Below are 17,051 nucleotides of genomic sequence, written 5' to 3'. Positions count from 1 at the left end.
AATTTTTTCCCCATAGGTTGCCAGGAAACTATTTACTGAGTACTTATGGATGCTTGAGGAAAACAGAGAAGTGGTCAAAGAAGAGTGTAGCACCAGGCTACACCTTTTTTGGCCCCTGGGAGTTTTCTCTTGGAGAGGAAAAGATACCATGACGTTTGGGGGCAAATAAAGGATGGGGATGGGAGCAGCTACACTGGCTCTTGCTCTCAGCATCAGAAGGAGGATGGCCAGGCTTGCTGTGGCTTGTTGCTTGCTGTGGGAGGAGTTCACTGTCACCACCAAGTCTGGTCCTAGGAAATCTACCATCACCTGCTCATGTGCCCAGGAATTCTGAGCTCGACTCCTCCTGCCCTGTCGGGCCGGCCCTGCCCCCACCACTGCTGCTTCTTCGGGGCTGCTTTGAGGCTTTCTGCTCCTCTGTAGCCCCGCACTGCCCTGCCCTGCTCTGCCCTGCCGGGACAGGGACATCCCTGCCGTTCCAGCTACCATTGTGGAGCTTCTGATATACCTCATCCAGCAGCCCGGGACTTTCCACCATTCCAGCTTGGTGCTCTCAGAGTCCCGCAGGGACACCAAGATCAGATCGCCCTGGGCTTTGTGAAGCAAAGCACCTCAAGGTTCCTGGTTCTGTTTATTATTAATGCTGTAGTTGTTGTTGTTGTTTGTTTGTTTGCCTTGTTATACATACTAGTAAAGAACTATTATTCCTATTCCCATACCTCTGCCTGAAAGCCCCTTTAATTTTCTAAATTATAATAATTTAGAGGAAGGAGATTTGAATTCTCCATTCTAAGGGAGGTCTTGCCCTCTCCTTAGCAAACACCTGTTTTTCAAATCAAGACAGGCATCCACATCTTCTATGGGCAACCTGTGCCAGTATCCAACCATCCTCACAGGTGGTCAGTATCTAGTACCTAATCTAGTATCTAATCTAGCTCTATCCTCTGAAACCATTCCCCCTTTTCCCCCACATACTCTTGTAAATAAAAGTGCCACTACACCCTTCTTGCAGTTCCTTTCAGGTACTGAACACTTCAATTTTTTCAACTAAACTCAAATAATAGAACTTTATCATTGTCAAATATTTCCATTTGTATCACAGCAACTTTTTTGTTCTATTCTTTTAGTTTTATAAATCTCTTGGACTCCATCCTGCTTTCTGTTTCTCTCAGTTTTATTTATTTTCAATGTGATCATTACATCTTTTAGGCTACTTTATACTGGTTTTGTCTGGTTTGCTGAAAGGGCCATACCTGTATGTTTTATGCCCTTAGCAAGGAAAAAAGATGTGTTGTCCTTTGAGATTAAAATCACTGTGTGGTATGCCCCAGTACAGGTGGATCTGCAGAACATTAACATACTAAAATGAACATTCACACTGCTGCTTTAATAGCAAACAAATAGCTCTCAATCACTACTAAATTCTCAACTTCCTATTTCCATAATTTTCTCTAGAATAAGCAATGTAAATCTTGTAGGTACTTTGGTCACTACGTCATTTATGCGACATCATCAGAAGAAACATGCAATCACAAAGCTGAAAAACAGAAAACTCTGTGATCAAAGACTTTTAGTCTTTGAAATTCTTTTTTATGCAAGAAATCTGCTTCCTAACTTGTTCTGACAAATGTCACAGGTAGAGAAATTCTTTCTCTAAGTGAAGATTTATGATCCATAGGATGGTTTTCTTTTCTGTATTTTCCAAATACAAACTGCTCTTTGATTTGTGTGTCTCTATGTTCAGCACAAAGAAATGAAATACAGGAATGGGAAAGTGACAATACTCATTATCTTTAGGTAACTTTTTGGCACCAAAATATTTTCCAGTGTGATCAGCTAGAAAGTGCTGCGGTACTAGCATAGAATGATGCAGTAGGAACAGGGTTCTCTGAAGGAAAAGCTGTTTATTCTGTTCTTCATGTTGGCCACCATGTTGGCAGGCACATCAACACTCCAGCATATACGTTTGAGTAGAACTGCCAAAACACCACACACAGAGGGTTGCTCTTCGTGGGAGGATTTCAAATGGCATCTCTTGAGAGGTCAGGGTAACAGCTGAAATGTCACAGGACATACCCAGAGCAGAATTGTAAGGATAACTGTAAGGATAAGCCAGTTCAGGGTTTGTCACCTCTGAATAGCAAAACAGAAATGAGAATGTAACTCTCCTTTCTCGGAGAAGACTCCAATGAACCAGCAGCAACCAAACACCTGAGATGCAGCTCAGTTTTCCTCCGACTAGGTCACAAGTGCCTCGGTAGCTTCTGGACTCAGTGTGGCCAGTGGCCACAACACAGATCTTCTGAACTTACTCTGGCAGGAACTGAGGCCATCTGCACTTTTAAATGCAGTTTCAAGGGGGTAAGTTTAGTCAGCCTGAGCAAGAACAGTCAGTAAGGTCTTGTTCCAAGAATGTCTCTGAATAAATTTTATGTTCAGTTAAATGTTGCTTCAGTCTGTCCCTGAATCAGGACTGAATACCAAAACCTCAAGACTTGGGGGATTATGACAGGTTGATTTCACTGGATACAGTATCTCCTTTTTGCAAGCCGCATTTTCATTTGTTACTACATGGATACACTTGAAAAGAAGAGAAAGGCTACACTCCAAAACATTTCAATACATTCTGATCTTCCTGAACCAGCAGTAACCTGCAGTTGATGCCACAGCTGTCACGTTCTCAGACTGCTCAGACACCCAACTCAAGCTAAGAGCATTCAGTATTTTTAAATTCTTGAAGAGACTCACTCCTTGTGGTTTGCATATAAACCTGAGAAAAATAATAGTCTTAATGCTGAAAGATGATGCTTTAGGTAATGGAATATGTTATTCTGAAGTCAAATAGCTGCTGCAAAATTACACTGTTTACTGAATTACTATTTATCTTTATAAATACATGGAACATTTTAAATCATGAAGATCTGGACTGCACAGAGTAGAGAACAAGTAAGTTTGAACAACATGCATGACAAATGTAAAAAGTATTACTTGGTGACATACAGTCTTAAAATGCCCAAGACACATTCAAAAGAAACCAGATGCTCACAGTCTCTACCCTCATCTCTTTGCTGAGGCTGAATATTCTCTTTACTGATAAATAATATGATTTTAAAACCCTGACTTTATGCAACTGAACTGAAGTCAAATCTAGGGATGTTTTAATATTTGTTTTGCACTTTTTCTCTCATTTGTGAGTTTTGCTGATTCAGTATTTTTATATTAAAATCAAAATATCATTTGGTGATATAAAAGGCATTTTAGCATATTTCCAATGTATAGAGTTTTTAAGTCCAGGCAGAAGTAAACCAGTTATAAATTAGTGCATTTCACATATAAAAATTCTCCTTATGTTAACATTTCAGTTCATAAACTAGTCACAAACTGCTTAAAAAGAGGCACTCAAAAAATCTGCACTTGGTCAAAAATAATACCCATCATTTTTTAATTACTAGACAATTCCAACAGCACTTCTTGTAACATGCTTATCAGACCAATATGCACAGTGATCACTGGTATTATCAGCTGGAAGTCGAAATGGAAAACAGTTTCAATCTTCTTTGTTGTTGCTCATTCCCCTCGTTTCAAGGAAAGGCATAGAGGTTATCTCAAGACAACAGTTGACACTTTCCCCCAGAATAAGCCCCAGCAGCTGCCTCTTGTAATTTTGAAACAGTTTGTTGAACCATTTGCACCACCTGCACATTCCTACATGGGAAAAGCCCCACTCCCATGTGCTGCAGGTGAGGCTAAGAACTGGTGTTAAGCACTACTCATCAGACACTAACTTATTGGAACTGCTTCTTTGGTCACTTGTTGTTTAATCATGAAACATGATGGTCCAGAGTAGACAGTATTTTTATTCATCCTGAGTCTTAGCAACCTTTGCAGTTTATTTCAACACCTGGCCACATGTGTTGATGCCAGGACAAATCCTGTTTGTCCCTGAGGAAATAGCACTGTCCCAACAGTGCTGGTTGTTTCAAGAGGCAGTCAATATCCATGTGAAGCCATGTTAATTATTTCCCTGAATATCCAGGGTATGGAGGGGGTGAGGGATACTGTATCACAGTCTGTGGGGTTGGAGTATAAGGTGGAGGTAGGTCAGCTGGGTACTCCATTTCATATTCATAACTGTATGGTGGTGGAGCCACTGAAATATGAGAAAAAAAGAACACAGAGTTAAAAAACAGTTTTTCAGATGCAGCCTTCAAGTATTTTCTTGCTGATAGCCAGACTTGTGTGCAGCTGATATAAAACCTCCCGGCAATGCATTCATCTTTTTTCTGGCTACCATTACACAGTCAATTTATATCAATGTGAGTCATTGTTTATCACCCTTTCCTTCACTCCTTAGCTGTGTGCCTACCAACAGGCTGTGCCGGTAAAAGTGTTTGAGTGCTTGTATGGCAGATGATACCAGGCAAATGTGTCAGAGCTAAACATTTTTGGGCAACAAAGGCTGAACTTATCAGATCCATTCCCTTCCACCTCCTTCAGCAGCACAGGGATTTATGTTATGTTTAAATGAGGGCAGTCAGGGTTCTTGGTCTCCACAGACACCTCAAACACCCTCTGGCTCTCCAGGTGTGTGATGTGCCATACCACAGCAAACACAGCAGCATCACACCTCCCAGGGCAAATGCCAGACAGCATAGCTTGGGCTGAGGAAGGACAAAGCTTTCAACTTGTTCACACCAGTGGGGACATCTGAGGAGAGCCCAACATTCACAAACTGGGTTACGCATTTAGGAAACAACAAAAATGTTCAGAAGTAGCTGAAAACTTTTTCTCAATTACTTCTAATAACTTCAAAGAAAAAGGGTTCATTCACCGACCAAAAAGACAGTGAATGCTGCAGAACGATAGCATGGTAAGAACTAAAGGCTCTGTACCAACATCCAATTAGACCAGTCTCTACAATTTTTAAGATCCAGAATCTGCTCATGTCTCCATTTATGTCACCACAGATCCTCTCCTGTCCCCTCTGTAGAGTTCTCAGACAGACTGGCAATGAAATAGTACTAGCATAGCATGGAAAGAGAAACCTAGGATGTGATGGGGGTAAAAGATTTAAATCCCAGAGTGCCATGAAAAGTATGTCCCGCTCTCTTGAACACTGGGCTGCTGCTGTGGCTGCTGAGGCAGAAAGAAGAGCATCCTCCCACCTGCTGTTCCCATCCAAAACAGGTAATGGCAGAGGCAGTGTTGGCCACAAGCCATGCAGCCAAACCATGTCAGTCATTATTCCAGAAGTGTTCATGACAGCAGGGAACGCAGAAAACATTTTCAAGCTTCCTCATCCTGCAAAACCTGCTGCTGCTGCTGAGAAGAACTGCTCAAACTGATGTTTGCACTAGAGGCCTTGAGGTGTAAAGTCAAACTGCCTAGAGCTTGAGAGATAAGGGTGAGTCATTGCAGGAGCAGACTTGGGAAGGGGAAGGTTACAGCCCTGGAATTTTCATTTTGCTCCTGTTTTTACAGCTTGCAGCAACTGTTCATTTTTGAAGGAGCTCTTCAGCAATTCATGGTTGAGAATATTGCCATTTTCTTTCATAGTCATCTCTGTATGCAAAATAATGTTGAAATGATAAGCATGATTACAGATGTTTGGAACGTAATGATGTGAGGGAGAAAACAGACATTAGGACTGGTATGATAAAGGAATACATAAAAAGTATTGCATGGCTTGCAATGTATGTATAATGTACCTGAGGTTTGCTGAAACCTTTGCAACAGGAGGGAATATAAAAGCAAGGGATGTCTAAGAATGGGATGACAACTTCATGTATGGAACACCTTTGTATTTTATTACAATGAACTCCCTAAGTTATCCCAAGGCAATTGCTCCTGGATTTGTAATTAACAATGTCACTGAATTGCATAAATACCATTACGCTGCACCCAGGGTCTGTTTATCTCTTCAACAACATGGCCACTCTCATATGGTAGATGTGGAATCAAGGCAAATGTGCCTTGCAGACCCCTACTGGCTTGGTGCCACCTCCTGTGGTGCTCCTAGAGTGGTGCAAGTTGACAAGTGTGGTGCAGTGGGTGGCTCTACACCAAGCTGGCTCACACATAGCCCTTTGCACCACCTCACAGTCACTTAGATACACACTCAGATGCACAAGGGGTTCCTGCTGTCCCCTGGGATGCCACAGACCCTGTGACACCTCTAGCTTAGATCCTGTGCCTTCCTGCTGCTGCCTGCACCTAAAACAATTTACATCAAAACAATTTTAACTCAGACAAGGCTGCACTGAGCATGTCCAACACTCGGCTAACTTTGACTCCCATGTCCCCACCTGGGACTAGGAGGTTAGAACTAGATGATCTCTAAGGTCCACTCCAACCCAAGGCATTCTAAGACTTCATAAACATTGTCCAAGTCTGTATTCCAAATTCCAGTTCAGGCATGGTGCCAGGTCGATGCAGAGATCAAACACTGCATCCTAGCCAGCAGTATTTCCTGGGACACGCAGTATAGAACACCCTGCAGAGATGCCCCTGTGCTTTTGTAGAAGTCACCTGGGATCTTGCAGCATTGAGCAGTGCTTGTGAACGCCGGGCAAAAACCAGTCAGCTCAGCTTGCATTAGACTCCACATCACCACTCAAAGCCTTTGCACTATGGTCCACAGACCTTGTTTTTCCCCTTCTGTGATATGCTTGTCCCCATAGTATTGGACAAGGTAAAAGAGCTGGCTGCACATGAACAAGAACAAATACAAAAAACAGAACACTAAAGAAGAACAACTGATCTACTGCCAGAGAGCCTCTGGCACAGGGAGACGACTTGTCCTGCACTGTTATGTGGGGTTGTTGGTTGGTGATAGAATTATGACAGGACTTACAGACAGGAGTGTTGACTCACTCATCAACAACCAACCTGGTTTACTGTTCAGGGTCTCCTTTTATAAGAGGTTCAAAACTCCTGGGTTTAGTCAACTGATTGGTTGAGATTTCATCACTGCCCGCCTCTTTGGCCAGTGATGTGCCTGCATTCAGGGTAGAATGGGATTGGCTGAGGTTCCCTGCATGGGTTCAAATCCATCCTCTCTTTGCTCACCCAGGGACTTGTTTATTTTTAGGCTGGTTGAGTTTGGGGTCTGTTATGGCCGGATTTATCTTTGCAGCTACAGACCAGCTGCAACTGTGACACCGTGCAATGCAGCACTGCCCTGAGCAAGGACTTGACATGCTCCTGCAGGCACCGTGAGCCACCCATCTTTGAAGTGTGTCACCAGGTCAGGTCTCCTTAGCCTGCCCACAGCTGAATAAACCCTCCCAGCCAGAGCTGTGCTGCCAGACTCTGCATACTGAGCTGTCCTGCCTTTCTCAGCAGGAGCTGTGCTGTTCCCTTCCAGACTGAGAAGTGCCTCCTGCTGCAGTCACATTACCCATTTACTGTGTGTCAGAGACTGAAATAGTTCATGCCTCAAACACAGATATAAAATATATATTTTGCCCGTTATAACAAAAACTGTATAAAGAAGCTATAACCAAAGAAGCCTCCCTGAAGATACCTGACTGGGACTTAGAACTGTAAGTTAAACCACTAAAGGGAAAACCCTTTTTTTAACCATGACAGGTCTAGGAAAAACCAAACAAGACTGAAGGAGAGGAATGTATCCACAGGAAAGCCAAACAGTACAGAGATTCTTCCTTGGCTGAGTTTGGGGTGGGGGAGACCACAGCCTGCAGAAGACAGGTTTACTCCCCCTCTGAAACAAGGTGGGGGAGGAGGTTTTGGGTGTAACCTCTGGTCAGAGGCAGTGAACACTCATCCCCCCTTACACAAACTGACCCAGCTGTGGAACTCGCAACCCCACAGGCCACATCCACGGGCCACTCACGTGAGAGGCAGCTGAGGCAGTATCATAATCCATCAACGACCCCCCAAAGTGTCCCCCAGAGTCATTCCTGGGGATTTGCACCACAGGACTGCATGTGATGCAACAAACCCAGAGTCTGTTGTATGAGACAATGGCAAATTCCCCCTGCCACTCCAGAGAGGTGCCTGGGTTTTTCTACCTAGCCTGAGCTATATTAACCCATCAGATTCTACGCTTTTCAGGGAGATCCTCACCACCAAGAAGACCAGCTGGAGAGGATCAATGGGACATTGTTGGGATCCATGGAGTGGTGATATTTTCCTTATTCTGTCTCTGTCACCCACCTTTCTCTCCCCACTTATTTTCTATTTCTTTCTATTTTTCTCTCTCTCTCACATCAAACAAAACCCATACTATTGTCACTGGCATATGGTCTCATTTGCATCTTCATTCAGGCAGAGGCATTTCTAAGAATTTTAATGATCATGACACTGTGGAGCTATAACTGTTGAAGGATAACACTCCTGCCATGACCACAGGCACTCTGGCAGGGCTGTCACTTTGCTTCCTTACCTGGGCACGTGTTGATGGCATTGATGTGTGTCATTCGGATGACCCCTACTCGGGTCCCACGGTTGCTCTTCATGCACATGCAGATACAGATGGCAACCCCAGCAATCACTCCCATTATAAATACTATGCCAAAAACAATTCCAGCTATCGCTGTGCCTCTGCAAGGGAGACGGAAACATGCAGTCAGACAAACAAGGTTTACAAAACAAAATTATTTTCTCAAGAGCAGCCCCTATGTGAGAAAAGATGCATATTGATTACTGAAAATGGCTCAAATTTTGATCCATCAAGGCATGTAAATAGGAAAAAATGAAAGACATCTGAAAAGAAAACAAGAAATTCTTTCAAAGTCATCTATGCAATTGTGCCAGATAACTCTGCTGATTACCATAAATTATATCCCCCTGTTCCAGTGCCATCTGAATTTATCTATTTTTAAACATTATGAGGAATAATTCTTTCCCTTTCCTCTCATCACATAAGATTTTTTTTTCTGAAAGGTATTGGTATGATTTTCTTTTGAAAAGAAAGCCTAAGCTATCCCCAGCAATATATTTCAGAAGCATCCATGTGCATGATGTACTTTCACAGAATATTGTAATTGTTTTACTCTAGGTCAAAAAGTCCTTCTGCTGTGCTTCTGAGCCCACAGTTTAAGGACAGCATCCTCTTCTCAAGGCTGAATGGCATAAAGTAAAGTAACACCCACCCTTTCACACATCTGCTGCTTCCGCCAGCACATGTATTCGAGGCTTAAACAATTTATTTTAAAATGATCCAGAGGAAGGAATTTAACTCAGCTCCTGAAATAATTAATCACACTTTCCTTGAAATTTTAATATAGAGAAAGGAAAGAAAGCCTTATTGCCCTCACACATTGGAGAAAAACCTTGAAAAACCTCAAAAAAAATCTCTACAGGACACTGAAGAGCTTCCAATAATCCTGAGAGCAAAATCAGCCTTTTTGATGAACCCTACTTCACTCAGGTTTGTTGTCAGCTTCAGGCAGTGAAGCAAATGTTATACGAAAGATAGTATTTATAGCCTACCCTTTCATGAAAAAAGCCCAGTGACAGAAATATTCTCACTCTGTGCATCTCTTCATCTTTCAGCAAAGACTTCAAATTGCAACCTTGCTGGCAATTTTTCTACTGGATATTTTAATCAATCCAAATTGATAGTTTGTCAGCATGAGTAAGCCTCACTAGATATTATTGCAATGTAGAGAATGTAACAGACACTGCAATACAACCATAGTTTAGATTCCCCATAGAAGCATGGGAAAACACAGCAGGCCTGATTTTCAAAATGCTGACAGTCTGCCTGCTTCACAAAACTCAGCAAGAGTCAGGGTGGACTCAGTACTTGAAAATGAGACCTTCTATTTAGGAACCTAAATATGAATTTAAGAGCTTGATTTTAGGCACCAGCTATTCAGGAACTTGGCCATGATTTGCAGAACAATCACTTAATTGTACAGCAATTGTAAGTAAACACAGACCATATGGTAGTGTAATAAATACGCTGCCAGAGAGTGAAATTATTCTGTGCTGTTCTGTAGCAATGAATGAAGAGTGTGCAGGGAGAACAAATCCATTAATATTTTGCAGAATACATGAAGACCTAATTAACAAAAGCCTAACTCACGACAGCAAGCACCTGGCTGTAAAACCAGTAGCTCAAAACACTGATGAGATCAAGTGCTTTGTATTAACCACAATGAGTAACTGAGAAACACAAACACAATAACTAGTATCTAAGAAAAAAATAAGTCTTTTCCTTTCAAAGATGCTCTTGGAAGATGTCACCAACATTATCACTACCTTGAGAAAAACTGCCATAGGAGACAACAGTTTGATTCAGAAGACACTTTAAAACTATACTCTCTTCATTCCAGAAGATTCTCTAATAATATCACAATTTAAAAACTATGGTACCCCTTTCACAAACAAGTGATTTGCTACTGCTTTTGCTACATTCACTTAGCGGATGAAGCACTGTGAGCACTGCATCAGAGTTGCAGGGAACTCCTTTATGCAGAAATAATCTCTCTCCCAGCTGGATTCCCAGAGCAGAACCAGTCACTGCTGACCACTGGCCTCCAGTCCTGCACTGCTTTGTTCATGGTCCACTGCTGCTCAGCTTCCACATTCCTGGTACACTCTGCCTGGCTGATCTGCTCAAACCCCACAAGCCACAAGTTCCTTGTGCTTCCAACCAGCTGCACTCTGAGGAAAACTCGACCTCCATCCTTAAAATTCACAGAAGCACGTAACACACAGCACACATTACCTTCCTAGTACTAAATTAAAATTTCTGAATTAATAAAGCCCATGGTGTAATACAGTTTCAATAGTTTGCCTCCACTGTTTTCAAAGGCAAAGGTATCCCATTTGCTCCAGAAGTGTTCAGCCAGATTCCATACCCATCTGTGCTGAGAAATGGGTTGCACTCTTCATGGGTAAGACACAGCTGTAGAAAGCCCCTCAGCATCTGCCTCCACCTGAAACTCAAAAAGGGCTGAAGTCCACTGTTGGAAAATGCCTCTCAGCCTAAGCACAACTATACTGATCGAGAGGACTCAGGGAGATGTACTCTTTCAAATGTATATAACACAATAAGTACAACTCCATACCACTCTGATGATGAGTCAGAATGCAAACTCACTCTGACTGAGAGCTGCCCTCAAAACCCCTCCCAGTGGCCCCAGTGAAACCAGGAGCACACTGCCTCCATGCATCAGGCTGCATCTTCTCAGCATCAAATCCTGGCAAGACAATGGTCATGTAGCAGCTTTTCTGGGCACATACAACAAAAAGAAATGTTAGTTCTTTTTGTGGAAAGCCTAAGACTAGAATATATGAAGAAAAGTAAGCATATATTTTTTCTGAAATGATAAGGTTTCTCTTTGCCCTTTTACAGAATTTTTGAAACTAAATATCCTATAAGCAAATATGCCTTATTATTAAAGCCTGCTTGCTTTGTCTCTCTTTATCTCATTGATATTTTAGACTTCTGTATTTTAGACTTCCCTCTGACACAGAGGGATACAGTGGGTTTTAGAGATGTTCATGGGAAAGTGCCTAAGAGAAAAGGGACACTGTAAAGCAAAAGAAGACTTAGAAAAACCACAACAGAGTCACAGACCAATTAGAAAGTTTGAAAAAAAGGGAAAATTTTGAAATGGAACAGTTTGAAGGAAAACATTATGCAAAGTCCTTCACAGAAACAAAGCCAATGAAGAGAATAGGACTGCCACAGAAAAATAATGCATGCAAAAGTAAAGATTGAGAGGGGAAAAGTAATTTTAAAGCCATGGAAATGTCAAGAGACATTGTCAAGATAAAAATCAGATATTTAAAGAAGAAGCTTTTCTCCTGTTTTTAGCAACATCCCATAGGAAAGAATATAAATCTCATTCCCAGATTAACATTTCTGACCCAGACAGGTTGGTTAATTTTTTACTGTATCACTTGACAGATTTCTTTTCTGCAAATCTGTCCAGCCTTGACCTAAACTCAGGTAAATTTTAGCACCCACAGCCTCAGGTGGCAAAGAATTTCCCAGCTTAATTATAAAAGTATCATATAGTCACAGAATGGTTTAGGTTGGAAGGGACCTCAAAGACCACCTAGTTCAAATCTCCCTGCCATTGGCAGGGATGTCTTTTACTAGATCAGGTAGCTCCAACCCCATCCAAGTTGGCCTTAAACACCTCCAGGGATGGGACTTCTCTGCACAACTTGTTCTATTACTCTGCCACCCTCTCAGTAAAGAATTTATTCCTAACCTCTAATCTAAACGTGCCCTCTGTCAGTTTAAGATTGTCATGTATCTGACAAACTGTCCCCTCTGCAATTATTCTTAACTAGATATCCAATAGTTTTCTCTGGGGCTCCTAGCCCTCAGCTCACCACCCAGAGCCCTCAGCTTTTCACCCACAACCCTCAGCTCACCACCCACCAGCTAGCCCTTCCTTCTGCACTGCCCATGATTTTACAGACCTTTAAAATCAGGCCTGGCATCCAACCCTGCAGAAACCCGGTCCCTCTTGGCTGTTCTGCCTACAGGGACTGCTTCATGCCTTGAAGCCCTGGCCACTCCTCACTGCACTTTTTCTCAAGCTATTTTGTTGTTTTCTGAGAGCATGGTATTGGATCTGTTTTTTCTTCACTGTCAAACAGTCAGGAACTAAGGTTTTATGGCATTATTTACCATAGTACAAAGTCTCATTTCTGAGAGTAATGTCAGTCCAGAGCCTACCAAGTCCTCTGGGAACTTGGGTTGTTTGCCCTTGGATGCATCACATACAGTTTATGGGCCCTGGATTTTCTGCCTCAGTGCCTGGACTCCTGTCCTCTGCTGCAGGACACAGGCTCAAGCACAGGTGAGCTTGAGCCACCAGTTTTGCCAAAGCCCAGCTCACTGTAATACTGTATCAATTTAGAAACCCTCATTGTAGAAGGGACAGTGTCTGCACCAGAGATGCATTTATATTGCCATAAAGGTCTTTTCATCCTGTAATTGCTAACGTTAGCAATTTTACAACAATTTGATCAAGTATGCCAAGTTGTTAGACGCATGTGAGGATCGGTATTCCTGCTCTGTCTTCACAGTACTCATTACCATGTTACTGCAAGAAAGATGTGCCATTCCCAGACTTCGCTCAGCTGATCTCTTCCATCTCATCATCTTTCCTAATTTCCAGTACTTTATTAGTTCTCCAATTAATTTATTGCCGACTCTCTGTATCTATGATTTGCTGGCACTGCACCTCTAGAATAATATTAAAAATAATGTGTGCAATATACTTTGAAAAATTACTGCTAATATTAATAACTGCCCTTTAATTTCTCACCCTTTAAGGCATTTGAAAAGAAACATTGTGGCAGTGTCAAACGGTGACAAAGCTGATAAGCGATTTTTTAAAACTCACTGTCTGAGAAAATAAAACAAAAAAAAAATCTTTGGTATTCTGGTCCAGACATTCTTGTTTGAAAAAAAAAACCAAACAACTCTTTGGACTCTTAATCAGACTCAATGTGATTTGGAGGGAGGTAGTGTTGGGCTATTTATTCAATTTGGTTGGCAAACCCCTTGGTTACTTGGACCGATAACAGAACTGCAGCAGCATCACACGCCATTTTCTCTACCTGTTGTGGGGCATTTGCCCCTCCCCTCTCCCTCTATAAGGACAAAACCACACAGTGAGTGATCCTCTAAGAAACTGGTTTTGCTGTCCAGAGTATTTTGACTGGGGTGCCTTGAAAACCTCATAGCAAAAGCTGGTGGAGGAGAGACTGAATCAGCTGGGTACCCCGTGGCTGAGCCAGCAGCCTTCCCAATAGAGTTTTACAGCCCGTGGAAAAAGGGCTACACCAGGGTAACAAGACTGAAAAATCATCCAACTTGGAAACCAGTTAAGTAGTTAAGCTAACTGCTGCTTCCTCTTTTAAATTAAATGAGTGTCATGGGTTGGCACTGGCCAGATGTTAATGCACCCATGAATATATGTTTTTTCTTTAACAGCTACTGTGGGGTGTGATCAGGAACAGAGCAGAGCAGGTTTAAATCTTGAAAACAAACAAAAAAAACCCACTAAAACTTTATTACATTACATAAGAACAGGGACAGAAATACTCTTAAACACACACAGAGACAGAAATAAAAACTTCTTAGAACATTTCTTCTCCTAGTTTCTACCTCCCCACACATCACTCTTCACAGACCAACCTTTGGGTTTTAGATCAAACAATCACCACTCAAAAAAGAAACTAATCTTCAATTCAGCAAGGGAGAGAGGAGTCTCTCTGGCACCACAGACTGTTCTCTAGAACACACAGGTCTACTCCTTATGTGTTTCCATGTCACCCGTGGCACCGCCCGGAGAAGTCTGCCAGGGTGACTCTCTCTTTTTCCTATGTCCAGCGCTCTCACCGCTGTCTCATAGGCCAAAACTACATACAGGGCTCTTTAAGGATGCTGCATGCCGAGCTCTCCCCTTTTTACCCAGGGGCCGGGGTTCCAGGAGCAGGTCTGCCCTGAGGGCAGAGGGCGCCACTTCACCCTCTCCCTCTTTTCTCTGCTCGCTCCACTCTTCAAGTGCCAGTCACTGTAGCAAAAGCAAGGGCAGCTGCATCCACCCAAAAATGCAGTTTATGTTCAAAAGAGACTTAAGTTCAGTCTATGGCTGACATTATGCAAGAGAAGTCCAGCTCCGAAGGCTACTCCTCTCATTTTTCTATCGGGTTCCTTCTAATCATGCTTTATCATCTCAGTCTCAGGCCGCTTCCCTCTCTCCGAAACCACCAGTCATGAGAATCAATGTCTAAGAAAAGTTTCTTTCTGCCAAGCAAGAGTTAACAGTTTTTTCTCAGCAGGGTGCAGGCTCAGGCACTCCCACGTGGCTGGGCACCTTTTCCCGGAGTTTGGGGGTGGAGGGGGGTGAGCACACACAGAAGGCACTTCCACAGTTTTCCACCCCTCCATCCTGGACGGGGCAGCTCAGTTCCAGTCCTGTCCCCTCTCTTCTCTTCCCCCGGGGGCTCCGGCTTACCTGAGCCGACCACGTGTTTCCCCTCCCCCACCCAGCCTCGTGGCCGGGCAGGTGAAGGAGGCCGGAGACGTCTCTCTGCTGAAACCCGGATCCGAAAAGAGGCCGAACCCCACTGGAGTCCTGCTTTTAACTCTTTGTGTCCTCAGAGGCGTGTCCAAACCTCCGAGTGACCAACCCAGGTGCCAGCAGAAAAGCTGATCACTGATTGGACTGCCCACATCCCCCTGGAAAAATTCACCTCCCCCACAACCACGACAACCTCACAAGGGGGACTCCCTGAGTTTGTCATCTCTTCAGAACAGCAAAAGGTTTTGTTGTTTAATGTGAAAAAGGCATATTGTATGTGTGGCTCTACGCAGATATTTACTATATGTAATCTGATAGATAGAAAAGTTATACTATATTAACATTAGAATAATGTAGTGAATGTAGTTTTGTAATTAATAAGTTATAGTACAATAGAAGTTGTGTATGTGTGTTATATTTTTTTGCTCAAGAAGAAAAATTCCTCAGCAGAGAGATAACATTCACAGAGGCCCCTAAACCTTACAGAGACCTCTAAACCTTCTAGTGAAGAAGAATTTATGGCCTCTTATCCACAGAACCTAACTTTCTCAAGGACGTATGCTCTCATGCGTTCTTTTAATTAACAGAAAGCTTTTGTGACAAGAAACAGCTGAAAATTACTTGTTTTACGTAAGATATGAATAGTCATAAACGGAAGGCTTAAAAAAGAAGACTTCTCTTTGTTCTGGGCCCTTCTCCTTCGCAGCCTTTGTCTGGGAGGGAGGGGGGACAATAAGCCCGGGCTACCTTCTTTGCTCTTATTGTCTCATTATTTGTCCTGTCTCTGAAAACTTTTTAAACTTTTATTATTGTATTAATATTTTTGTAACCAATTTTTATTCTTTATTAAATTTTCATAAATTTCAAAAAGCGAGTGATTGGCGTTTATCACATTTAATATAGCTCTTTTTTGTGCTGGTGAATGCTTTGCCTGTTAAGTAAACAGGTTTTTTCCACTTTTCTCCAATGGACTCTTTTCCCAAACCAGTTGGGAGAGGGGCTGCTTGAATTTGCTTTTTAGAGGGGCCCCATTTGGAGGTTTCTTCTCAGATTTGCCCTAAATCAGGACACCATTTTAAAAAGAAAATCATAAAATATGTGCATTGCTCGAGCAACCATGCAATAGCTTTTTAAAACTGCAGTGCTAGCTAGAAATGTGTATTTTGAGTCTAAATAAATCTATCTGAGCTTTGAATTACCCAGCAAAGGGATTTTTCCCTCATATCTTCATACAAAAATAATAAGACACTGAGTGTTTAATTTTAGAAATTCTAAAGAAGATTGAAAGAAAAAAAATGGTTTTCATCTTGGCTTTCCTTTTTCTAATGTACTTTAATACTCAAATCTTACCCCGTGAAAGCAATAAAAGAGCCTCTTTCTGCATTCTTTTCTTTCTGTCAGATTTATAGCACCAATTCCATTTTTCTTTCCCACTCTCTCTTCCCAGGTACTGTGTCAGAGCTTTTGAGAGCCACAAAGACCCACTGAAACTAAGGCAGAGGACATTCTGATTCTAAATCACCCTTTGCAAAAACCTACAATGAACTTGAAAGTATTTACATAAGTCTTTGCAAGATTCAAATGTTATTATGCAGCATAAGCAAATCATGTGGTTGAATTTAGTGGTTTGGAATATCCTTGTTAAACATGTATGAAGTACCATTTACAAATGGAAAAGGTGTTAGGTGCTTTGGATATATGAATCATTTTATGTTTCTAGAGAAGAGGACTATGAGTCAGAAAATGAAAAAAACTGAAAATTAAACTATAGTTACAGAAACATGCTGTGGCTCTTACAAGTTCCAACAAATGATGAAAGCTGCTTTATCTGAAGGCAGCTATGCTGGGGATGCCAAAGTCACCACATTGTAAAGACGTGCACACACATTAAGTAATGTTGAGCTAGGCTTGACCTTTTCCACCTCAGCTGATCATTGGAGGCTGGAGAAGAGCCAGTTACTAATGAGTCAGCAATAACTTCCCCTGCAAATGCATGACATCCTGGCTCATCCAACTGCATGG

The 17,051-nt window shown here is 42.2% G+C and overlaps 1 protein-coding gene across 1 annotated transcript in view; it reads right to left on the bottom strand.

Annotated features, from left to right (window-relative positions):
* Window positions 1-1,145: 1,145 nt before the first annotated feature.
* Window positions 1,146-17,051, bottom strand: part of CYYR1 (cysteine and tyrosine rich 1) — a 37,140-nt gene continuing 21,234 nt past the window's right edge. Inside the window, exons 3-4 of the mRNA XM_063393727.1 lie at window positions 8,408-8,565; window positions 1,146-4,150 (exon numbers count right to left, since the gene is read on the bottom strand). Coding sequence (XP_063249797.1) covers window positions 4,017-4,150; window positions 8,408-8,565 — 292 coding nt within the window. The 3' untranslated portion in view covers window positions 1,146-4,016. The remainder of the gene's footprint in view (window positions 4,151-8,407; window positions 8,566-17,051) is intronic.

The sequence above is a fragment of the Prinia subflava genome, chromosome 3 (genome assembly GCF_021018805.1).
Source record: "Prinia subflava isolate CZ2003 ecotype Zambia chromosome 3, Cam_Psub_1.2, whole genome shotgun sequence".
NCBI classification, from domain to species: domain Eukaryota; kingdom Metazoa; phylum Chordata; class Aves; order Passeriformes; family Cisticolidae; genus Prinia; species Prinia subflava.
The sequence above is the reverse complement of the archived record's forward strand: the minus strand, read 5'-3'. Positions and strand labels throughout refer to the sequence as shown.